The sequence below is a fragment of the Canis lupus genome, chromosome X (assembly GCF_011100685.1).
Source record: "Canis lupus familiaris isolate Mischka breed German Shepherd chromosome X, alternate assembly UU_Cfam_GSD_1.0, whole genome shotgun sequence".
NCBI classification, from domain to species: domain Eukaryota; kingdom Metazoa; phylum Chordata; class Mammalia; order Carnivora; family Canidae; genus Canis; species Canis lupus.
The window spans coordinates 46,406,741-46,432,669 of NC_049260.1; the positions used below are offsets into that span (position 1 = coordinate 46,406,741).

Consider the following 25,929-nt stretch of genomic DNA (forward strand, 5'->3'; position numbering starts at 1 on the left):
ATTTTTGGATATGACACCAAAAGCAGAGTCAACCATAGAAAAATAAACTGGAGTTACTCAAAATTTAAAACTTTTGAACATCAAAGGCACTATTAAGAGAATGAAAAGATAATCCACAGCATGGAAGAAAATATTTGCAATTCATATATCTGATAAGCAGTTAATACTCAGATCATATAAAGAACTCATACAACTCAACAACAAAAAGACAAACAACCCAATTTAAAAATTAGTAAAGGACTTGAATATTTCTCCAAAGAATGAAATATAAATTAACAAGAAGCACATGAAAAGAAGCAAAATATCACCAGTCACTAGGGAAATACAAATCGAAACCAGAATAATCTAGCACTTCACATCCATTAGGATGACTATTTAAAAAAACAAAATAAAACAGAAACTGAAAATAAGATTTGGCAAGGATGTGAAGACCCTTGTGCACTGCTGGTAGGAATGTAAAATGGTAGAGCCACTGAGGAAAACAGTATGTCAATTCCTGAAAAATTAAACATAGAATTACCATATGATCCAACAATTCCACTTCTAGATACATGCCAAAAAGAATTAAAAGCAGGGACTTAAACAGATATTTTTACACCAATGTTCTTTTTTTTTACACCAATGTTCTTTTTTTTTACACCAATGTTCTTAATAGCATTATTCACAACAGCCAGAAGAAGCAACAAAAATAGATAAAACAAATGTAGTGTGTGTATACACACACACACACACACACACACACACACAATGGAATATTGTTCAGCCTTAAAAAGGAATGAAATTCTAATACATGCTATAACATATATGAAACTTAAAAGCATTATGCTAGGTGAAATAACCCAGACACAAAAGTTAAATATTGTGTGATTCCACTTTCCACTTTTACAAGATACCTAGAATAGGCTTATTCATAGAGACAGAAAGTAGAATAGTGGTTACCAGGGGCTGAGAGAGTAAGGAAGGGGGAATTACTGATTAATGGGTGTACAGTTTCAGTTTGGGATGATAAAAAGTTCTGGAGATGGGAGGTGGTAGTAGTTGTACAACAATGTGAATATACTCAATGCCACTGAATTGAATACATTCAATGCCACTGAATTATTTCCCAATGTGGGGCTCGATCTCAAGACCCTAAGATCATGACCTGAGGCAAAATCCAGAGTCAGACACTTAACCAACTGAGCCACCCAAGCGCCCTAAAATGATAAATTTTAATGTGTATATTTTGCCACAACAAAAAAAAGTCATTTTAAGGAAGAGTTAAGGGGCTTCTGGGTGGCTCAGTTGGTTGAGCATCTGATTTCAGCTCAGGTCGTGATCCTGGGGTCCTGGGATCCAGCCCTGCATCAGGGCCCTCACTCAATGAGGAATTCACTTGTCCCTTTTCCTCTCCTTCTGCCCCTCCCCCTGCTCATGAGTGATCTCCCTCTCTCAAATATATAAATAAAATCTTTAAAAAAAGAGTTAAGGAACTCATACATTATTTGTCTTTCTCTATCTGACTTATCTCAGCATAATGCCTTCAAGGTCCATCCATGTCATAAATGGCAGGATTTCCTTCTTTCTCATGGCTAAATAATATTCCTGTGTGTGTGTGTGTGTGTGTGTGTGTGTGTGTGTGTGTGTGTATCACCTCTTCTTTATCCATTCATCTGCTGATAGACACCTAGGTTGTTTCCATACCTTGGCTATTGTGAAAAATGCTACAGTGAACATCAGTGTGCAGATATCCTTCTGAGATACACTGTGTGATATCATTAAATGTAGCATCTAAAAAATTAATTTGTAAAAACAGAGAGTAGAAGAGTGGTTACCAGGGGGTTGAGGAAAGAATGTGAGAGACGGTGTTTAAAGACATAAATATATATAAAAAAGACATAAATATTAAAAAATAAAATAAAAAATAAAGATATAAATATACAACTAGTAAATAAATAAGTTCTGAAGATTAATTATAAAGTTCAAAGTTGCTAAGCTACTAAATCTTAACTGTTGTCTACACAAAGAAATGATAAACATATGACATGATAAATTGCTAATGCTACTATAACAATCATATTGCAATATATAAATGTATCATACACATTAAACTTACACAATGTTACATGTCAATTGCATCTGAACTTTTTTTTTAAATGCTAAAAGAGCTAAGAAACTTTAAGAACAAGAGCAAAGAATGCTACACTTAGAAGAGACCTGGAAATAAGTACTTATGCTTTTCTATCTAACTTAAGATGACTAATTAAGTCCTAAATCTCCCTATAATTAGCTGGAAGTCATCTACTTGTGATAGGTCAGATCTATTCTGAAGAATAATGAATACATTTTGATGCCTTCTGATTAAATTACTAGAATACAAGTCTTTCATGTGCCAAACTAAACTACTCCATCTTATCCTTTGATCCTAGGAATCAAAGGTAGTCAGCATTAGGAATAAACAACTTTGCAGAATTATAACTGCTATCCCAGATGTATTGCTGGAGGTAAACTCCACTGAAAAGGGATGGCCAAGATCTTCCAAGATCCACTTCTAATTCAGTGAGTGAAAAGTAAACCTGCCAGTGGAATATATATACAATGGAATATAACTCAGCCATAAAAAAGAATGAAATCTTGCCATTTGAGACAACATGGATGCTGCTAGAGTATTATGCTAATTTTAGAGAAAGACAAATTACCATATGATTTCACTAGTATGTGGAATTTAAGAAACAAAACAAATGAGCAAAGGGAAAAAAAGAAAGAAAAAGGCAAACCAAGAAATAGACTCATCACTAGAGAACAAACTGTTGGTTACCAGAGGTGGGTGGAGGAATGGGTTAAATAATAGGTGATGAGGATTAAGGAGTGCACTTGTGATGAGCACAGGATGTTATATGGAAGTGCTGAATCACTATATTGTACACTTGAAACTAATATTACACTGTATGTTAACTAGCTGGAATTTAAATAAAAACTTAAAAACAAAGCAAAAAAAGAAGTATTTCATTTCCAGTATGTAAACTATAGCCTTATCAGCTATGGCTCTTAATGCAAACACCAACAATGAACTACATAACCAGTTCAGTGGCTATGTGGCTGTTTCTGCAAAGGTGAAAAAAAAGAAGTCATCAACAATGTTATAAAAGCTGTATTGTAACTTGTTCAAATAAGGAAAACCACAATGAAGGCTCTGAAATGATGCTTAACTTAAAAAGCAGTCTATCAATGAATATTTTGAATAAATATGAGGCTGCTCAATATCTTATCACTATCATTTATTGAACACTCAAACGTGCCACATTTTACAATCATTATCTCTGATCCTCAGCATTTTTATTTCTCAAGTTGAGCAGTAGGTACAAAATTTCCATCATGTTATTCTTTATTGTCTTTTGCATATCAAAAATATTACATTTCTTTTTAAAGAAGGCTCCAAAATGTTAAGCTGCTTAGCTTGCCCGAGGTACCCAACTGGCACAGGCAACACTGGAACCCAGCTCTGCCATATTCTGAATCCTGACCACTTTCTAGTTTATCACTTCACCTCTCAAAAGCAGTATTCACAGCAATGACTGCAGACACCTCATTCACAGCCACTTTCCTTGGAGAGACAGCATAGCATCCTAGAACTAAAGCTATATGAAATAAACACGCACTAGGACAATGATAATTTGCAAGTGGTAACACCAAAGTACTAATCATGAAATCAGCATGTAATAGTTATAGCCTGGCCATATTAGCATTTTACAGCTTTTAGACAGCAACAGTATTGATACCTTTTTAAAAAGTGCTCATCAATGGTAGAGCACATCAAAAAAGCACACCGAAAGGGGAATGAACCAAATACAGAACCAGGTTCACTCGTTTTCCAGTACCATTGAACAAAGAGGATGTCCTCATCTGGTCAGGACCTGAACAAACAGTTCATGTGCTTGCTCTATTGTCTTGCTAAAGAACACACACAGGGAATTCTAGTTCCTTTGTTCTGACTCTTTTCTTACCTAGCCAGTTTCTGATTATAATTTAGCATCCCATGTACCTAGCCTACAGAACAACTAGACCATTTGACCTACCAACTGTACTCCTCATTCTAAATTAATAAATTTGTGTCCTAGATTTAGGCTTTTGAATTAGCACAACTCAGTCTCACCAACATGTCCAACCATCTCTGGACACTGATAGAGATGAAGGCCAGACATTTAGCCAAGGCAACCCAACCATTAAACTGTTCCTCAGAGGCCCCAAGCCAGAGAGTGTTCTTAAATGACACTATTAAGTAGCCCCTGATCGTTAGTAGTTTAATTAAGAACTGTATTTTAAACAGGGTCCATTTATGAAACTGTGTATTCTAAAATTATTAAAAACAAAAGAATTATCTACTCAAATAACTGAGGGGGAAATTCTTAAATCATCTATGTAAATGTTTTATACGCATTTATACACACTTGATGAATACAACTCCCTGCTCTCCCGTTTTGGGTAACTTACTTAATGTATCTAAACCTCAGTTCCACCATCTGAAAATTAGTCATCTCTACTTCATACAATTGTTGTGAAGATTAAATAAAATATTCAAATTAAGTACCTATCCAGGTACTCATACAGTCCTCAATTAACATTAATTTTGATAAATGGAGGGGATCCCTGGGTGGCTCAGTGGTTTAGCGCCTGCCTTTGGCCCAGGCCCTGATAGTCTCAAAGTATCTACTCCCAATATATTTATTAATCTACAAAGAGAAAAATATTAATTTTACAATAGAAAAAAATCTATTAGACACCACCCTAACCAAGTGACCAAGGTTATCATCACCAATAATCTAAACCAACATCACAAATGAGTGGGAAATATCAGAAAGGGAGACAGAACATGAGAGACTCCTAACTCTGGGAAACAAAGGGTGGTGGAAAGGGAGGTGGGCGGGGAGTGGGGGTGACTGGGTGATGGACACTGAGGGGGGGCACTTGATGGGATGAGCACTGGGTGTTATGCTATATGTTGGCAAATTGAATTCCAATAAAAAAATAAAAGGAGAGGGAAAAAAATAATAAAATAAATAAAAAATAAGCCAACATCACGTACCCCCTGCTACAATGCACTGAGAAAGTTGTAACACCTCTGTGGTATTCTTCCCAAAATTTATAACCTAAATCTAATCACAAGAAAACATGACAAACCCAAATTAAGGGACATCCTATGAAATAACTGAGCAATACTCTTTAAAAGTTCAAGATCAGGGACGCCTGGGTGGTTCAGCGGTTGGGCCTCTGCCTTTGGCTCAAGACCCTCAGGATCGAGTCCTACGCCGGGCTCTCTACATGGAGCCTGCTTCTCCCTCTGCCTATGTCTCTGCCTCTCTCTCTCTCTCTCTCTCTCTCTCTCTGTGTGTGTGTGTGTGTGTGTGTCTCATGAATAAATAAATAAAATAAAATAAAAGTTCAAGATCATGAGGGACACCTGGGTGGCTCAGCAGTTCAGCGTCTGCCTTCGGCTCAGGGCGTGATCTCGGAGTCCTGGGATGGAGTCTCACATCGGGCTCCCTGCATGGAGCCTGCTTCTCCCTCTGCCTGTGTCTCTGCCTCTCTCTCTCTCTCTTTCTCTCTCTTTCCTCTCTGCCTCTCTCTCTCTCATGAATAAATAAATAAAATCTTAAAAAAAATGAAAGTTCAATATCATGAAAAACAAGGAAAGACTGAGGAATTGTCACAGTTTGGAAGAGACTAAGAGGATGTAGCAACTAAATGCAATGTAGGATCCTAAATTGGATCACAGCATTGAAAAAGGACATCAGTGGGAAAACTGGTGAAATCCAAATAAGTTCTGTACTTCATTCAGTCAATATTATTATAATTTTAATTTCTTAAGTTTTGATAAATGTTCTCTGGTTAAGATATCAATATAAGGGGAAACTGAGTGAGTGGCATACAGGAACTTTCTATACTACCTTTGCAACTCTTTAGTTAGTAGCAAATTATCTCAAAATAAAAAGTTAAAAAAAGAAAATGAAGTAGTAAAGGAGTGGTACCACATTGCCGATACTCCCAACCCTACTATTCCCTTCAAAAAAAAATCTATATTTAACAGCCCTTTGATCTTTTCACTAATTCTAATCTCTAAGCCGCATTCTTTTTTTTAAAGATTTTTATTTATTTATTTCTTTATTTATTCATGAGAGCCACAGAGAGAGAGAGGCAGAGACACAGGCAGAGAGAGAAGCAGGCTCAATGAAGGGAGCCTGATTCGGGACTCGATCCCGGGACCCTGAGACCACACCCTGGGCCCAAGGCAGGCACTAAACTGCTGAGCCATCCAGGGAGCCCCTCTAAGCCGCCTTCTTACTATAAATTCTCTCTATTGTAAGTTTTATGAAAATAGTGCCTGTGTCTGCTTTTTCTCCCTATTATGTCCCTAGTACTTAGCACAGTTCTAACACATTGTAGAACTGAATATTTATTTGTTGAATGAATGGACAGATGAATGGCAGCTGTGTGTATTGCATTCATTTCCTACTTCTGTTGTAACAAATTGCCATAAATTTAGTGGTTTAAAACAACACAAATTTATTATCTTCTACTTGTGAAGATCAGACATCCAAAACGAGACTCACTAGAATAAAATGAAGGTATTGGCAAGGCTGTGTTCCTTCTGCATGCTCTAAGGAAGAATGTTTCCTTGCCTTCTTAGCTTTTAAAGGTTGACCATGTTCCTTGGCTCACGGCCCACTTCCATCAATCACATCACTCCAACCTGTTTCCATCATCAGATCTCCTTCAGACCATGACCATCCTTCCTCTCTTTTATAAGGACCCTTATGATTATCTTTGATCTACCCAGATAATTCAGGGTAATCTACCCACCACAAAATCTTTAATCATATCTACAAAGTCCTTTTTGCAATATAAGGTAACATATTAATAAATTCCAGATATTAAGACATGGGCATCTTTGGAGTGCAAAATTATTCAGTCTACTAGATATATCAATTTGTTCTTTTAGCCATCAGTTAGCTCAAAATTAATTTTGAACCAAGAATATAAATGATATTTCCCAGACCAAGTCTGTCTCCTGCCACTCTTACCCTTTGTCATTTTATGAAAACATCTGCCTTTGGTTTATACTTGATAAATTTACGTGACCAGTTTTTAAACAAAGAGACTAGAACAAATATATTTAAGCAAGCTTTATCTCTCCTCCCTTCAATGGAATCTTCTTTGTCCATGAGAGTATTCCACTTTGAGGGCAAGGTCAGATGAAGAGAGAGGGGAATCAAACTGAATATCACTATTTTGGGTGTGCCTATATGTAATGAAGCATTTTCTTATGTGGCTCAAAGAGAATCTGGAAACGTTTCCAAGAAGACCATAAAAAATATTTTGAGAGCAAAATAGCAAAAGTATCCCAGAGTGAATACTTTGGACCACAATATTTATTCAGAAACAGAAATTCTAGCATACATTTTTTAAAATTTTTCTTTTAGAAATTCAGCTGTTTTCATGTTATCTAATTCTAATTTTACAATTAACTGTAGGGCTGGTATTGAAAAATATACTTCCCCAAAGTGCTTTTAGATAATGAATGAAATTAAAATGGAAAAATAAGTTTCTCCACAATTTTAAAACCGGTTATATTTCCATGTGTAAAAGGAGAGTGCTGTTGATTTTCAAGTTGTTAGTGCAAGAGGAAAATATTACAAATTGTTGTGATTGACTCCTTCTAAGAGTTACTAAGCAAGCCTTTCAGTAACATCTGACCAGGTCTTTCAACATTATGAACTAAAATAGTCTTCCAGACAGCACTTATGACTGATAGCCCTGACTCACGGTAAATTACCAATTTACCAAGTTCTTTACAAAGAACAATAGATCAGCCTTTCCACTAAAGCATAAATCAAGTTATAGAGACCATAAAATATGACAAAGTGTTGAAATGCAGATGTTTACAGCCAAATCCTAAATCTGACCTATATCATCAAAGGGTTGGTTTGTTTAACATCCTCAAAGTCAAATATCAGCAGTAAAATCTCTCTCGCACGATTCTTTGCACTGCCATAAGGTCAATGTATTCTAAACAAATGTACATGGAGCTTTTAACAACTGCTACACAAGGCTCAAATATCCACAGTAGGGGGGAATACCATTAAGAGAAAAAGGTATAAAAGCCTTTTGTTAAGCTATTAAATCGAACATGCAAAAAATAAGATTAAAAAAGAAAAGAACTGCCTAATTTCAGGGAAGATTTAAGCAAGAGGTGTTATAAATGCAATAAAATATAGTTTAAATATTTTAATGATGTTAATAAATAGAAAATACATATCAAATTGATAACAAAAGTATAGACATACTCATTCTTTGTATTATACACACAGACACACACATAAAGATCGGGGAAGAATTTGGAATACTTTAAATTATTGACTGGGATGTTTTTCTAGAAAATTGTTTAACTATATAATAAGACTTTGTGAAAAAAATATGAGAAATTATACATTACAAACTGCATCATACTCAAGTTAGTTTTTCCTAATTCCAAATATGCAGAAAATTATGTCTAAAAATTGTATCGATTAAATCCACTAATTCTGACATTCCTTTCAGAATAGAAAACTGCAATTGTTCTCAATGCAAATTAAAATGTATTTTATATATTTACAACATTTGCTCCACATGAGATATTCCCAAATCTGGCTATGTGTCCAATCAACTGGAAAACTTTCAAAAAAATAAGGTCCTGGGGCCTCTCTCTTAGAGAATCTGATTTGGAAAGTCTGGACCAGATATCAGGAATCAGTATATATGATATAATATAAAGTTCATGTTGGTGTATCAAGGGAACCCCTCCTCTGATCAGCTAGCTCTTGCACTGGTACCTTTTTTCAGGGCTTTTCAAACATACTGTGCCTACTGTGTGTACATCACCTACGGATGCCACTAAGAAGCAGATTCTGATTCAGTAGGTCTGGAATGAGACATAGGAACCTGTAGTTTTAATAAGCTCCCAGGTGATGTGCATGCTGCTGGTCCAGGGCATCACTATTCAAAGTATGGTCTGAATACTTTGAATAGTGAGACCTTATGGGCTCTTTCAGTCTCTCCACAGGTGAATGATAGAAGGCACTCCCCTAAGCAGTCTCTACCACTAGAATATTTTAAGTTTTACCTAAGCATCCTTTAGCATGGCTATACAATTTGCAAAATACTTGACATATTTTTACTATGTATCCTACTACCAAGTGAATGGAAATTATTTCCCCAATTTACAGAGCATCACTAAAAAATGAGCATTACCAATATCACAATGCAGAGATGAAATTAAAATGTACATAATTTTCACTGTATCTACAAGGATGTTGATCACAACCATGTTTATAATAGTGAAATACTGGAGAAAATTCAGGATGTCCAACAATAGAGGACTGATTAAATAACTTATAAGGATGTCTATTAAAAATAATAATGTAAATTCACAATTACTGGTACTGAAAAATGTTCATGATAAGTAAAAAGAAAAGGTTTTGTAAAACCTTATAGTAACAATCCCACTTTGTGGGGAAAAAATAGTCATATATACATTTTTGAAGAAAAATAAAAGAGTCCAAGGGATCCCTGGGTGGCTTAGCGGTTTAGCGCCTGCCTTTGGCCCTGGCCGTGATCCTGGAGTCCCCGGGATAGAGTCCCGCTCTGGGCTCCCTGCATGGAGCCTGCTTCTCCCTCTGCCTGCTTCTCTCTCTCTCTCTGTCTCATGAATAAATAAAATTTAAAAAAAAAGAGAGAGCCCAGAAAGATATAAACTAAAATGTTTAAAAGTATCCTCAGAAAAGTGGAATTTCAGGTGATTTTGATGTTTATTTGTTCACATGACCTAATATTTCTACTGACACAGACCTTATAAAATTCTGAAAGGGGAACAAGGGAGGGAGAAGAAAACCAAGCAAATCCACAGATGCACACATCTTTCAAGAACTACTAGAATGGCTTGACTGCTAGTTAACTTGCATTCCAGAGAGCTAAGGGACTTTCTACATTCAAAGCACTTAAAAAGCTTGTTAAAATTGCAGTCTTGCCTCCTGTCCCAGACTTACAGAATCTGAACCTCTGACAATAGGCTCTGGAATCTGCATATGAAACAAACACTAACTTATAAACAGTGAAGTTTCAAAACCATGTTGTTAAACAAAAAGCTCCCTAGAAATGCAGGAACCTGGACTAAATTTCAACCTATCTAAATAGCAATGAGCAGGGATTAGCGGTGGGAGTCTGCCTTCAGCTTAGGGCAGGATTGAGTCCCAAATTGGGCTCCCTGTGAGAAGCCTGCTTCTCCCTCTATGTCTCTGCCTCTCTCTGTGTCTCTCATGAATAAATAAAAAAAATCTTAAAAAAATAATAAATGGCAACCTACAGCAAATTCAGAATGTGTGAAATCACAGCACCTACATATACATCAACATGAACAGAGACCACTGGAATGTGAATAACAAAAACCTGTACTTAGTGACTTGCTCTGTTCAATCTTAATTTTAAGCATCTCATGTGAACACTGACATTTCCCATGGGCTGACTGAGGTCACAAAGGTTTTCTTTATATTTGAACTACATCTGCCTAAAACAATTCTTCTTATAGAATTTCTGTATGATGTTCTGTTCCCATTTAGTCCTTCATTAGTTAAAAGTACCACATAAATATTATGGAACCAAATATCTAGGTAATTCAACTATTCTGTTGTTTTCATTTCTCCTTTCTAAACACATTCCAGTTGACTACCTCACTCAGCAGGTTCTGGTGATTATTTCTTCCAGAGATCCTCTTTGAGGTAAATTTAAAGCACAGACAAGTTTATATTAATAGAAGTCCTCCAAGAATCAAGCTTAACATTTTCTGTTCTGAAAAACACCATGTAAACCCCAAAAAAACTGTTGAAAGAAAAAGAGAAAAGGGATGTATCACACTAAATATATCCCTGACATATCATGTTCCCAAATACTTAGTACAACAATCAACTAACTAAAAGCATACATTTACTAAAAGTTTTCAAAGTGAGACCTCAAGAGTTTTGGAGACATACCAAGGTTAATAAATTAGGGTTATTTTCCCAAAGAAAACACTCATAGACGTTTCCCCCTTTAAAACAGAAGGGAAAACAACAGGAGGGAAAAAAGACTGCCATGGGCTCTAAGAATATCCAGGAAAAGAGCATAATTTCAGGAAGGTGGGGGACAAGCCTTTCATTTTATTTTAATCCATGATATATATTAATCCTGGATCATTCAGAAGGCCAGGCCTGTTAAAACTGAAATTTATTAAAACCAAGGAGACTATATACCCACCTGCAGCTCACACCAAGCAACTTCAACCCAGGTTTCAGTGTCCAATCCTTTATATACTGTTTTAAATGCTCCTCTTCCCAGCTCTATGTCGAATTTCAGGAACCTGCCACTAGGAGAAGTAGCTACAGCCTTCATTTCTGCTTCTTCTTCTATTTCCTTTTCATTTTTCTCCTTGAAACCATCTTTTGAGGACTCTGAGGTTGCCTTTGAACACTGTCCGTATCTGACTTCTTGTCCACCTGCTAGCACGTTTGTCGGAAGCTTTTCCACTCTTGGCATATTTATTGCGGTCTTCATTCTCTCACCTTTGGAGGAAGATTCAGCAACTTTATCATCTTCCATCATCTCGACACTCTTTCGGAAGAATCTTTTCCTTTCTGTAGTTTCCCCAGAAGCAGAGAAAGCACTACTTTTTTCCTTCAGTCTGGCTTCCACCGTTAAAGTTGCTACAACCCGAGGAGCTCTGTCTTCCAGTGAAACTCCATCAGGTTTCTCAGAATCTTCTGTACTAGCTGGCTCTCCTGAATCAGTAGCCATTGTAATTGAGGTTGGTACTACAATTTTTCCTGTTCCACTCTTTAGTCCAGTTACATCTCAGGTAATTATCAGAACGGACTTCCGTTTATGTAGTCTTATGTTTCCATAGCAACCTGAAAGGGGGAAAAGGATATTTTAAAATCACCCCACAAAGGAAATCATTAAGGAGAAAACAAGTCACCTGATTGTTTAATCCTTTTTTTTTCTTAATAAGAAGTTTGTTCTTATTCTGTCCAACCTTAGCAACCAGGAGACTCCAGGGACTGCGTCTTATCTTGTTTACCACTGTAGTCCTCAGTGCCCAGCAGACTACTTGGCATACATAGCTCAGTAAATCTTCATATTGCATAAATGTTGGTTAGGAACTTAGTTCTCAGCACCAGCTATCAGTCTATCATATTTATTTTTTTTAAAGACTTTATTTATTTATTTATTTATTTATTTATTTATTTATTTATTTATTTATTCATGAGAGACACAGAGAAAGAGAGAGAGGCAGAGACATAGGCAGAGGGAGAAGCAGGCTCCATGCAGGGGGCCTGATGTGGGACTCGACCCTGGGTCTCCAGGATCATGCCCTGAGCCGAAGGCAGGCACCAAACCGCTGAGCCACCCAGGGATCCCAGTCTATCATATTTAAAACAAGTATCCAAACCCCGAGTTCACCTAGCTACAAGGTAGGTAACGCACAATAAGTAAAATAAACACATAAACACATAAAATAAACCACCAAAAAAGTGGTTTTTATCTAAAATTCTGAAATTAATCCAGTAGTAATATTTTTATTGTAGTAAAGTATACTTAATATCAAATTTAACCATTTTTCAGTGTACAATTCAGTAGCACTAAGTACATTCACAATTTCCAGAATTTTTTCATCATCCCAAACTGAAATTCTGTATCTGTTAAATTCCCCATCTCCCCAGCCTCTGGTAATCTGTATTCTTCTTTCTGTCCCTATGAGCTTGCTTATTCTAGGTACTTCATATAAGTGGAATCATACAATATTTTGTATGAATCCTTTTGTGTCTGGCTTATTTCACTTCACATAATGTTTAAAATTCATTCACGTTGTAGCATGTATCAGAATTTCATTCATTTTTAAGGCTTAACAACATTCCATCATGTGGATATACCACATTTTGTTTGTCCATTCATCTGGTAAATGGATTGAGTTGTTTTTGTTTTGTTTTACCTTTTGACTATTGTGAATAATGCTGCTATGAACATCTAATGGTAGTTTCAAATAATGCAAATACTTGTTTATGAGCTTATCTTCAGATATTGGCAGAAAGAAACTGCTGCCAAATATTAACACAGTATCCCAAAAAATGGCAAAAAAGATTTAAAAATATGCATCTATGCATCCTGTTGAACCAGTAATTTCATTTATAGGAATTTGCTTAGAAAATAGTCAAGAACCGGGATGCCTGGGTGTCTGCCTTCGGCTCAGGACGTGACCCCAGAGTCCCAGGATTGAGTCCCACATCGGGCTCCCTGCATTGAGCCAGCTTCTCCCTCTGCCTATGTCTCTGCCTCTCTCTGTGTGTGTCTCTCATAAATAAATAAAATCTTTTAAAAGAAAATAGTCAAGAATCTGGGCAAAGATTTAACTACAACACAATTTGGAAAAACTATCCTAAACATAAGCCTAATAGAGGTTTAAATACCAAAATGAGATGTGACATAGCATTAAAAAAAAAAAAACACACACACACACACAAAAAACACTGCAATTCTGGGGTGCCTGGCTGGCTCAGTCAGTAAACTATGCAACTCTTGATCTCAGAGTCATGAGTTCAAGCCCCATGTTGAACAGAATTGAACAGAATCTGTTGAACAGAGTCTACTTAAAAAAAAAAAAGTTAAAAAAAAAACTGCAGTTTTTAGTGAGATGAAAAAAATTCCCTATATGTTATATGGTTAAATGAAAAAAGAAATACATACAAGCTTCCATACACACACGTACACACTATATTAACTCTGAATGGTGGAATTATGAACATTTTTCTTTTTGCTTTCTTGTATTTTCTAAAACTTTCCATAATGAATGTGTGAACCTATAAGGAAGAAAAAGTTTTTCAAAAATGGTAAACTATCAATAAGAAAATTCTTCCCTTCTCACCACAAACATGCATCACAAAGTTAAGCCTATATACCTTTATCACGTTATGTGCCCTAAAAGGCACAATTTGTCATGTCAAACCAAGAATATACAGAACTGGGACGCCTGGGTGGCTCAGCGGTTTGGCGCCTGCCTTCGGCCCAGGGCATGATCCTGGAGACCCGGGATCGAGTCCCACATCAGGCTCCCTGCATGGAGCCTGCTTCTCCCTCTGCCTGTGTCTCTGCCTCTCTCTCTGTGTGTGTGTGTCTCTCATGAATAAATAAATAAAATCTTTAAAAAAAAAAAAAGAATATACAGAACTATCAAATTTGAAAACCTGAAGAAAAACCTCCCTGAACTATAACAAAATGAGGAGAAACACCCCAAACTGTTCTATACATTTTAGACAAGTCCTATCAAAATTCCAGATGGTTTCTCTGCAGTAATTAACCAGCTGATCCTAAAATTCATATAAAACTTCCAGGGACCCAGAATAGCCAAAACCAAAGCCATCTTGAAAAAGAACAAAGTTGCAAGACTCATACTTCCCCAATTTTAAAACCTACTACAAAGCTATAGTATTAAGACAGTGTGGTACTGGCATAAGGATGGCATAAGCAGAGCAAAAATAAACAGTCCAGGAAAAAATCCACATATTCATGGTCAATTTAATTTTCAACAAGGGTGCCAAGAATATTCAATAAAGAACAGCTTTTCAACAAATGGTTCTGGGACTACTGGATATCTACATGCAAAAACCTGAAGTCAGATACTCTAAGTAAGGTTTCCTGGAAAAGATACACAAATTGAGTCTTGAAAAAAGAAAATTAAAAAAAAAGAAAAAAAAAGAAAATTAGCTGATCCAAGCAAAGGGAAGATCACAAGCAAAGTCATGAAACAGTGTGGAGTAAGCGTATATGAGTGGTACCATGAATAGTTTACTCACCTATTAGAAGCAGGTAGATGAGGACAGAGAGGCAGTAGTCATCAAAGATTTCTATGCCATACAATGTAAAATAGGGATACCAGTTAGAGAGCTACTGCCATAATCCCGGAAAGAGATGCTGAGGTTTGAATGAAAATAGTGGCAAGAGGGGGCAGATTCCAGACATGTTAAGGAAATACTAAATACAAGATTTACTATCTAAATGAATATGGGTGTGAGGCAAAAGGAGAATCTATAAAAATCCACAGAAATTTGCCTATCAGATGACAGTACTAGGATATAATTGTTAATTAATACCAGAGCTAAAAGGTGCTGAGGTTACACTGACAAATCAATACACTTTGTTTTTTTTTTTTTTTTTTTTTTTTTTTTTTTTTTTTATTTATTTATTTTTATTGGTGTTCAATTTACTAACATACAGAATAACACCCAGTGCCCGTCACCCATTCACTCCCACCCCCCGCCCTCCTCCCCTTCTACCACCCCTAGTTCGTTTCCCAGAGTTAGCAGTCTTTACGTTCTGTCTCCCTTTCTGATATTTCCCACACATTTCTTCTCCCTTCCCTTATTTTCCCTTTCACTATTATTTATATTCCCCAAATGAATGAGAACATATAATGTTTGTCCTTCTCCGACTGACTTACTTCACTCAGCATAATACCCTCCAGTTCCATCCACGTTGAAGCAAATGGTGGGTATTTGTCATTTCTAATAGCTGAGTAATATTCCATTGTATACATAAACCACATCTTCTTTATCCATTCATCTTTCGTTGGACACCGAGGCTCCTTCCACAGTTTGGCTATAGTGGCCATTGCTGCTATAAACATCGGGTTGCAGGTGTCCCGGCGTTTCATTGCATTTCTATCTTTGGGGTAAATCCCCAACAGTGCAATTGCTGGGTCGTAGGGCAGGTATATTTTTAACTCTTTGAGGAACCTCCACACAGTTTTCCAGAGTGGCTGCACCAGTTCACATTCCCACCAACAGTGTAAGAGGGTTCCCTTTTCTCCGCATCCTCTCCAACATTTGTTGTTTCCTGCCTTGTTAATTTTCCCCATTCTCACTGGTGTGAGGTGGTATCTCATTGTAGTTTTGATTTGTATTTCCCTGATGGCAAGTGATGCAGAGCATTTTCTCATATGCATGTTGGCCATGTCTATGTCTTCCTCTGTGAGATTTCTCTTCATGTCTTTTGCCCATTTCATGATTGGATTGTTTGTTTCTTTGGTGTTGAGTTTAATAAGTTCTTTATAGATCTTGGAAACTAGCCCTTTATCTGATATGTCATTTGCAAATATCTTCTCCCATTCTGTAGGTTGTCTTTGAGTTTTGTTGACTGTATCCTTTGCTGTGCAAAAGCTTCTTATCTTGATGAAGTCCCAATAGTTCATTTTTGCTTTTGTTTCTTTTGCCTTTGTGGATGTATCTTGCAAGAAGTTACTATGGCCGAGTTCAAAAAGGGTGTTGCCTGTGTTCTTCTCTAGGATTTTGATGGAATCTTGTCTCACATTTAGATCTTTCATCCATTTTGAGTTTATCTTTGTGTATGGTGAAAGAGAGTGGTCTAGTTTCATTCTTCTGCATGTGGATGTCCAATTTTCCCAGCACCATTTATTGAAGAGACTGTCTTTCTTCCAATGGATAGTCTTTCCTCCTTTATCGAATATTAGTTGCCCATAAAGTTGAGGGTCCACTTCTGGATTCTCTATTCTGTTCCACTGATCTATGTGTCTGTTTTTGTGCCAGTACCACACTGTCTTGATGACCACAGCTTTGTAGTACAACCTGAAATCTGGCATTGTGATGCCCCCAGATATGGTTTTCTTTTTTAAAATTCCCCTGGCTATTCGGGGTCTTTTCTGATTCCACACAAATCTTAAAATAATTTGTTCTAACTCTCTGAAGAAAGTCCATGGTATTTTGATAGGGATTGCATTAAACGTGTATATTGCCCTGGGTAACATTGACATTTTCACAATATTAATTCTGCCAATCCATGAGCATGGAATATTTTTCCATCTCTTTGTGTCTTCCTCAATTTCTTTCAGAAGTGTTCTATAGTTTTGAGGGTATAGATCCTTTACATCTTTGGTGAGGTTTATTCCTAGGTATCTTATGCTTTTGGGTGCAATTGTAAATGGGATTGACTCCTTAATTTCTCTTTCTTCAGTCTCATTGTTAGTGTATAGAAATGCCACTGACTTCTGGGCATTGATTTTGTATCCTGCCACGCTACCGAATTGCTGTATGAGTTCTAGCAATCTTGGGGTGGAGACTTTTGGGTTTTCTATGTAGAGTATCATGTCATCGGCGAAGAGGGAGAGTTTGACTTCTTCTTTGCCAATTTGAATGCCTTTAATGTCTTTTTGTTGTCTGATTGCTGAGGCTAGGACTTCCAGTACTATGTTGAATAGCAGTGGTGAGAGTGGACATCCCTGTCTTGTTCCTGATCTTAGGGGAAAGGCTCCCAGTGCTTCCCCATTGAGAATGATATTTGCTGTGGGCTTTTCATAGATGGCTTTTAAGATGTCGAGGAATGTTCCCTCTATCCCTACACTCTGAAGAGTTTTGATCAGGAATGGATGCTGTATTTTGTCAAATGCTTTCTCTGCATCCAATGAGAGGATCATATGGTTCTTGGTTTTTCTCTTGCTGATATGATGAATCACATTGATTGTTTTACGGGTGTTGAACCAGCCTTGTGTCCCAGGGATAAATCCTACTTGGTCATGGTGAATAATTTTCTTAATGTACTGTTGGATCCTATTGGCCAGTATCTTGTTGAGAATTTTTGCATCCATGTTCATCAGGGATATTGGTCTGTAATTCTCCTTTTTGGCGGGGTCTTTGTCTGGCTTTGGAATTAAGGTGATGCTGGCTTCATAGAACGAATTTGGAAGTACTCCATCTCTTTCTATCTTTCCAAACAGCTTTAGGAGAATAGGTATGATTTCTTCTTTAAACGTTTGATAAAATTCTCCTGGGAAGCCATCTGGCCCTGGACTCTTGTGTCTTGGGAGGTTTTTGATGACTGCTTCAATTTCCTCCCTGGTTATTGGCCTGTTCAGGTTTTCTATTTCTTCCTGTTCCAGTTTTGGTAGTTTGTGGCTTTCCAGGAATGCGTCCATTTCTTCTAGATTGCCTAATTTATTGGCGTATAGCTGTTCATAATATGTTTTTAAAATCGTTTGTATTTCCTTGGTGTTGGTAGTGATCTCTCCTTTCTCATTCATGATTTTATTAATTTGAGTCTTCTCTCTCTTCTTTTTAATAAGGCTGGCTAATGGTTTATCTATCTTATTAATTCTTTCAAAGAACCAACTCCTGGTTCTGTTGATCTGTTCCACAGTTCTTCTGGTCTCGATTTCGTTGAGTTCTGCTCGAATCTTTATTAACTCCCTTCTTCTCTTGGGTGTAGGATCTATTTGCTGTTTTTTCTCTAGCTCTTTTTGTGTAAGGTTAGCTTTTGTATTTGAGTTCTTTCCAGTTTTTGAATGGATGCTTGTATTGCGATGTATTTCCCCCTTAGGACTGCTTTTGCTGCATCCCAAAGATTTTGAACGGTTGTATCTTCATTCTCATTAGTTTCCATGAATCTTTTTAATTCTTCCTTAATTTCCTGGTTGACCCTTTTATCTTTTAGCAGGATGGTCCTTAACCTCCACGTGTTTGAGGTCCTTCCAAACTTCTTGTTGTGATTTAGTTCTAATTTCAAGGCATTATGGTCCGAGAATATGCAGGGGACAATCCCAATCTTTTGGTATCGGTTCAGACCCGATTTGTGACCCAATATGTGGTCTATTCTGGAGAAAGTTCCATGTGCGCTTGAGAAGAATGTGTATTCAGTTGAGTTTGGATGTAAAGTTCTGTAGATATCTGTGAAATCCATCTGGTCCAGTGTATCATTTAAAGCTCTCGTTTCTTTGGAGATGTTTTGCTTAGAAGACCTATCGAGTATAGAAAGAGCTAGATTGAAGTCACCAAGTATAAGTGTATTATTATCTAAGTATTTCTTCACTTTGGTTAATAATTGATTTATATATTTGGCAGCTCCCACATTCGGAGCATATATATTGAGGATTGTTAAGTCCTCTTGTTGAATAGATCCTTTAAGTATGATATAGTGTCCCTCTTCATCTCTCACTACAGTCTTTGGGGTAAATTTTAGTTTATCTGATATAAGGATGGCTACCCCTGCTTTCTTTTGAGGACCATTCGAATGGTAAATGGTTCTCCAACCTTTTATTTTCAGGCTGTAGGTGTCCTTCTGTCTAAAATGAGTCTCTTGTAGACAGCAAATAGATGGGTCCTGCTTTTTTATCCAGTCTGAAACCCTGCGCCTTTTGATGGGGTCATTAAGCCCGTTCACATTCAGAGTTACTATTGAGAGATATGAGTTTAGTGTCATCATGATATCTATTCAGTCTTTGTTTTTGTGGACTGTTCCACTGAACTTCTTCTTAAAGGGGAATTTTAAGAGGCCCCCTTAAAATTTCTTGCAGAGCTGGTTTGGAGGTCACATATTCTTTTAGTTGCTGCCTGTCTTGGAAGCTCTTTATCTCTCCTTCCATTTTGAATGAGAGCCTTGCTGGATAAAGTATTCTTGGTTGCATGTTCTTCTCATTTAGGACCCTGAATATATCCTGCCAGCCCTTTCTGGCCTGCCAGGTCTCTGTGGAGAGGTCTGCTGTTACCCTAATACTCCTCCCCAGAAAAGTCAGGGATTTCTTGTCTCTTGCTGCTTTAAGGATCTTCTCTTTATCTTTGGAATTTGCAAGCTTCACAATTAAATGTCGAGGTGTTGAACGGTTTTTATTGATTTTAGGGGGGGATCTCTCTATTTCCTGGATCTGAATGCCTGTTTCCCTTCCCAGATTAGGAAAGTTTTCAGCTAGAATTTGTTCAAATACATATTCTGGCCCTCTGTCCCTTTCGGCGCCCTCGGGAACCCCAATTAAACGTAGGTTTTTCTTCCTCAGGCTGTCGTTTATTTCCCTTAATCTATCTTCATGGTCTTTTAATTGTTTGTCTCTTTTTTCCTCAGTTTCCCTCTTTGCTATCAACTTGTCTTCTAGGTCACTCACTCGTTCTTCCACCTCGTTAACCCTCGTCGTTAGGACTTCTAGTTTGGATTGCATCTCATTCAATTGATTTTTAATTTCTGCCTGATTAGCTCTAAATTCTGCAGTCATGAAGTCTCTTGAGTCCTTTATACTTTTTTCTAGAGCCACCAGTAGCTGTATAATAGTGCTTCTGAATTGGCTTTCTGACATTGAATTGTAATCCAGATTTTGTAACTCTGTGGGAGAGAGGACTGTTTCTGATTCTTTCTTTTGAGGTGAGGTTTTCCTTCTAGTCATTTTGCTCAGTGCAGAGTGGCCAAAAGCAAGTTGTATTGGGAAAAAGAGAAAAAGAGAGGAGAGAAAGAAGAAAAGAAAAGAGAAAGAGAAAAAAAAAGGGAAGAAAAAGAAAAAAACAAAACCGAAAAAAAAAAAAAAAGAAGAAAAAGAGAAAGAAAAAGAAAGGAGAAAAAAAGGGGATGGGGGAAGGAAACAAATCAAAAAGCAAAACAAAACAAAAACAAAAACAAAAACAAAAACAAAAACAAACAAACAAAAAAAGAACCACGGGGGAGTATCTTCTGATTCTGTGTACTTTAAGTCCCTTGGCTTCTCCTGGAAGTTGTCCGTCTAGCTGGTCTTCTGGGGGAGGGGCCTGTTGTGCTGATTTTCAGGTGTTAGCAGTTGGGGGAGCTGCTGTGCCCCTGCCTGGTGCAGGGCTCAGTGGGGGTTGTTTACCCCGTGAGGCCGCAGGAGGAACAGCCCCAGTGGCGGGGCAGCTCTGGAAACCTGGATTCAGCTCCGGCAGGAACTCCGTCTGCAGGGCCTGGAGGCTCCGGGGCGGGGCCGCTGATGTGCTCAGCTGGGGCAGGAGCGTCCTCGCTGTCCTGGGCCCTCCCGGCCTCTGCCTGTCCCGGGGGAGGCGGGATCCTGGGCTGTGTCCCGGCGCCCTGTGCTCCGGAGCCTGCGCTGGTGGATTCGCGCTCCCGGGCCGCGCAGCCCCCTCCGCGGAGCCGCCGCCCGAGCCCCTTCGAGCTGCTCCTGGAACCGCGCAGCCCCCTCCGCACGGAGCCTCTTCCTCTGCCCGAGCCCCTCCGAGCTGCTCCCGGGGCCGCGCAGCCCCCTCCGCGGAGCCGCCGCCCGAGCCCCTTCAGCTGCTCCTGGTCCCGCCGGGTCCCGCCGTGCGCGCTGCAGCCCTTAGGGAGCTCGGCGCACTCTCCTGGGTGCGCAGTTGCTGTTACTGTCCCCGGGAGCCCGAGGGCATCCTCGCCCTCCCGGGTCCTGCTCCACCTCCCTGGAGCCTCTTTCCGCCCGGGAAGGTCGTTGCAGCTCCTGCTCCTCCGGGACGGGGCTCTCCTGTCCTAGGGACACTCGCCCTGGCCTCAGCCCAGCTCCTCGCGGGGCCCCTCCCCCTTGGAGGCCTTTGTTCCTTTATTTCTTTTTCCCCGTCTTCCTACCTTGGTAGAAGCGCGAACTCTTCTCACTGTAGCATTCCAGCTGGTCTCTCTTTAAATCTCAGGCCGAATTCATAGATTTTCAGGATAATTTGAAGGTTTTCTAGGTAGTTTGGTGGAGACGGGTGATTTGGAGACCCTACTCTTCCGCCATCTTGCTCCTCCCCCGACAAATCAATACACTTTGAAAGTCATCTAATAAGACGAGTATTGCCTCCAAGTGAGAAAAAGCATCTAACAATGCCTCAGTGAGGTAGAGATTTTCTCTTTAACTTATTCTAACATAATTTTAGACTTGGGGGGGGGAAGCCCTGCAAGAATATACAGAGGATCTAGTATGCCCTTTACTCATATTCCTCAAATGTAAACATTTTAGGTGAGATATTCTTAAGTAAGAATAATATTATTCACTTCACTTAATTAACGGTCATTTATCCAGAAACCTCAAGAGCAATGATCCATAAGTAAGATAAAAAGACTTCTAAGCAGACAAAAATAGATAAAACTAGAGAATTTAAGTTGGAAAAAGCCTTCAAACATTTTTAACTGCATAACCTCTTTTTAAAAATTAATTCTTACTCAGAACCCTAATATAAAAATAGAGGAACCAATAGTGCTGCTCTGGTATAATAATTCTAACATGTTTAGTCACCTGGTTTCCCAAACTATAAGGATAAGAAGAAACAATTAAGAGGAATGGGGAAATGAGTGTTCCCTCAGTCTTCTTAATTCTAAAAACCAACCCAAGACAAAAATTTTCCTAGAGACAAGGAGGGACATCTGTAAGTATGACAAAATGGGAAAGAAATAATTCAATAATAACAGTAGAAGATTTTAATACCCCATTCTCAGTGATGAACAGAACTAGACAGAAAATCAAAAATAATCTGGAAAACTTAGCCAATACAACCAACCTACTTGACCTAATGGCCATCTACAGAACACTCCTATAAGAGCAAATTATACATTCTTTTCGAGCACATATGCAAAAATTTCCAGAGCAAATAATACACTATACAATAAATCTCAGTAAGTTTAAAAGAATTGAAATCAAAGTATGCTATCCTACCACAAAAGAATTAAATTAGAATTGAACAAAATAAGGATAGATATATATATGATTGACCCTTGAATAACATGAGTTTGAATTGTGCAGGTCCATCCATATGTGGATATATGTATTATGGTATTGGGAATTTGCTTTCCCCTCTTTATGATTTTCTTAATAACATTTTCCTATAGCTTACTTTATTGTAAGGATACAGTACATAATACATATAACATACATAATATGTATTAATCAATTGTTTATGTTATTGGTAAAGCTTTGGTACACTATTATTACTAAGTTTTTAGAGTCAAGTTATATGCAGATTTTCCACTGCACAGAGGTTGGTGCTCCTAACCCTCACATTGTTCAAGGGTCATTTGTAGATCGATGGAACAGAATTGAGAGTCTAGAAGTAAACCTTAACATTTATGGTCAATTGATTTGCAAAACAGAGGCCATGACCACTGAATGGGAAAAGAACAGTCTTTCAATGAAAGGTGCTAGAACAACTGGATATACCACATACAAAAGAGTAAAGTTGGACCCCCACCTCATACGCAAAAAAAAATGAACTCAGAGTAGATCACAGACCTAAATGTAAGAGCTAAAACTATAACGCTCTTAGAAAAAACACTGGAGTGAATCTTAGTGACTTTGTGCTAAGCAATGATTTCCCAGGTACAATAACAAAAATACAAGTGATAAAAGAGAAAATTGACAAGATGAACCTCATCAAAATTTAAAACTTTTGTGCTTCAAAGGATGCTACCAAGAAGGTGAAAAGCAAAAAGGCTGACCGAAAATATGTGTAAACCACATATCTGATATGTGATAACCATATATCTGATCACTGTTTAGTCAGAATATATAAGGAATTCTTACAACTCAGTAATGAAAAGATAAATAATCCAATGGGCTCTCTTTTTTTTTCCAATGGGCTCTCTGAATAGACCTTTTTCTAAATAAGATATACAAATAGCCAATAAACACATACATGAAAAGATGTTCCACATCATTACTTTTCAGGGAAATGCAACTCAAAACCACAACGAACCACAACGAGTACTTCACACTCGTGAAGATGGCTACAATAAAAAAGACAGAACATAACAAGTGTTGGTAAAGATGTGGGAAAAAATGGACTCCTCATACATTGCTGAAGGGAATGCAGAATGGTACAGCTGCTCTGGAACCCAGTCTAGCAGTTCCTCCAATTAAGCATTGAGTTAATATATGACACCATCTTCCCAAGAGAAATGAAAACATATGTCCACACAAAGCTTTTACACAAGTGTCCATAGCAACATTATTCACAAAAGCCAAAAGATGGAAACAATAGAAATGTCTGTCAACTGATAAACAAAATATGTCATAACCATGGAATGGAATACTATTTGTCAATGCAAAGGAATGAGTTACAGATGCATGCTACAACAAGGATAAACCCTGAAAACATAATGCTAAGTGAAAGAAGCCAGAAGACAAGACAATAGTCTGTATGGTTCCATTATATGAAAAGTCTAGAATATGCAAATCTATAGAAACAGAAAATAAGAGTAGTTGTCACCTGGGGCTGAGGTATATAAGAATATGGGGATCCCTGGGTGGCTCAGTGGTTTAGTGCCGCCTTCAGCCCAGGGCGTGATCCTGAAGACCCGGGATCAAGTCCCACGTTGGGCTCCCTGCATGGGGCCTGCTTCTCCCTCTGCTTGTGTCTCTCTCTGTATCTCTCATGAATGAATAAATAAAATCTTTAAAAAAAAGAATTCTATAAAATTTATGAAAGGATTTTTTTTTAAGATTTTATTCACTCATTCATGAGAGACACAGGAAGAGAGAGAGGCAGAGACACAGGCAGAGGGAGAAGCAGGCTCCATGCTGGGAGCCCGATGTGGGACTCGATCCCGGGTCTCCAGGATCATGCCTGGGCTGAAGGCAAGCACTAAACCGCTGAGCCACCCAGGCTGCCCAAGCCTCTCATTTCCCAAAGGAGATCTGGGGCCAATTACTTTGCCTCATTCATTGTTGATTTCATTTGTGAAATTTCACAGTACTGATATGAAAATACACATATAAACCACTCAGCACAGTGCCTGGCACAATATAATAATTAATAAATAGAAGCTTTTATTGTCTACATCTTAATAACCCCGTGGGGCAGCACTATATTAAAGCACTATTCAACAATACTCTAAAAATCATTAAATGATTTTCAGTAGACTCACTTAGCAAGGCTGATAAGTATATAATACACTCTTTTAAAGCTTTCCAGTAATAAACCATGTTGGCATTGCTTCAGTGACAAGGAAATATCTTTCTTCCTCATTCAGCAATACAGAAACACACTTCACTGAAATAGTCTGCAAAACTCAGGCCTCAAAACTGAAGCCTCTTACTAAGTTCAATGGCTGTACGTCATAACCTTTCCATGACTATTTTTTCCTTCATAAAATGCTAACAAACTAGAAATATATATAAAGGTAACTACAAAAGCACTTCTATGGACATTGAAATTATAGGGAAAATCTCAAAAATGTGTACCCTATATCTACTCCTTTAATCTGTTTGATAAATAATCCTGGAGCATCTGAGTCAAAAGTCTGAAATAATTTTCCCCCATAGCTTATCATGGTTCTATCCATGAGAAATTCATCATAAAATCAGTACTTGGTCAATCAATGGCTCAAGAATTTCAACTTTAAAACCAGCAATTGAAAGAAAACACATAAAGTCAACCTACCTAATGGGAGATAATATTTGCAAATGATATATCTGATAAGGGGTTAATGTTCAAAATTTACAAAGAGCTCATACAACTCAATACACAAAAAACAATCCAATCAAAAATGGGCAGGGGTGCCTGGGAGGCTCAGTCAGTTGAACATCTGGCTCTTGCTTTCGGCTCAGGTCATGATCTCAGGATTGTGAAATGGAGCTCCATGCTCAGCACAGAGTATGCTTGAATTTCCCTCCCTCTCTCTATGCCCCTCCCCCTACTCATACTAAACTAATTAATTAATTTTAAAAAATAGGTGGAAGATCTAAATAGACATTTTTCAAAGACAAAGAGATGGCCAACAGACACATGAAAAGATGCTGAACATGGGGTACCCAGCTGGCTCAGTTGGTAGAGCATGCAACTCTTGATCTCAGGGTCATGAATTTGAGCCCCACATTGGGCTCAGTAGAGCTTACTTTTTAAAAAAGCTCAATATTACTAATTATTAGGGAAATGCAAATCAAAACCACAGTATCACCTCATACCTGTCAGAATGGCTAGTAACAAAAAGACATGAAATAACAAGTGTTGACAAGGATGTGGAGAAATGGGAATTCTGGTGCACTGACGGTGGGAATGTTAATTGGTGCACCACGTTGGGCTCAGAGCTGAACATGGAGCCTGCTTAAGATTCTCTCTCTCCCTCTCTCTCTCTGCTCATCCCCCTCTCTCTCCTAAAAACAAACAAACA

At 38.0% G+C, this 25,929-nt stretch overlaps 1 protein-coding gene across 3 annotated transcripts in view; it reads right to left on the reverse strand.

Annotated features, from left to right (window-relative positions):
• Window positions 1–25,929, reverse strand: part of WNK3 (WNK lysine deficient protein kinase 3) — a 160,777-nt gene that overhangs the window by 119,024 nt on the left and 15,824 nt on the right. For all 3 annotated transcript variants that reach the window (XM_038587520.1, XM_038587521.1, XM_038587519.1), the window contains exon 2: window positions 11,302–11,951. In XM_038587520.1, coding sequence (XP_038443448.1) covers window positions 11,302–11,838 — 537 coding nt within the window. In that variant the 5' untranslated portion in view covers window positions 11,839–11,951. The remainder of the gene's footprint in view (window positions 1–11,301; window positions 11,952–25,929) is intronic.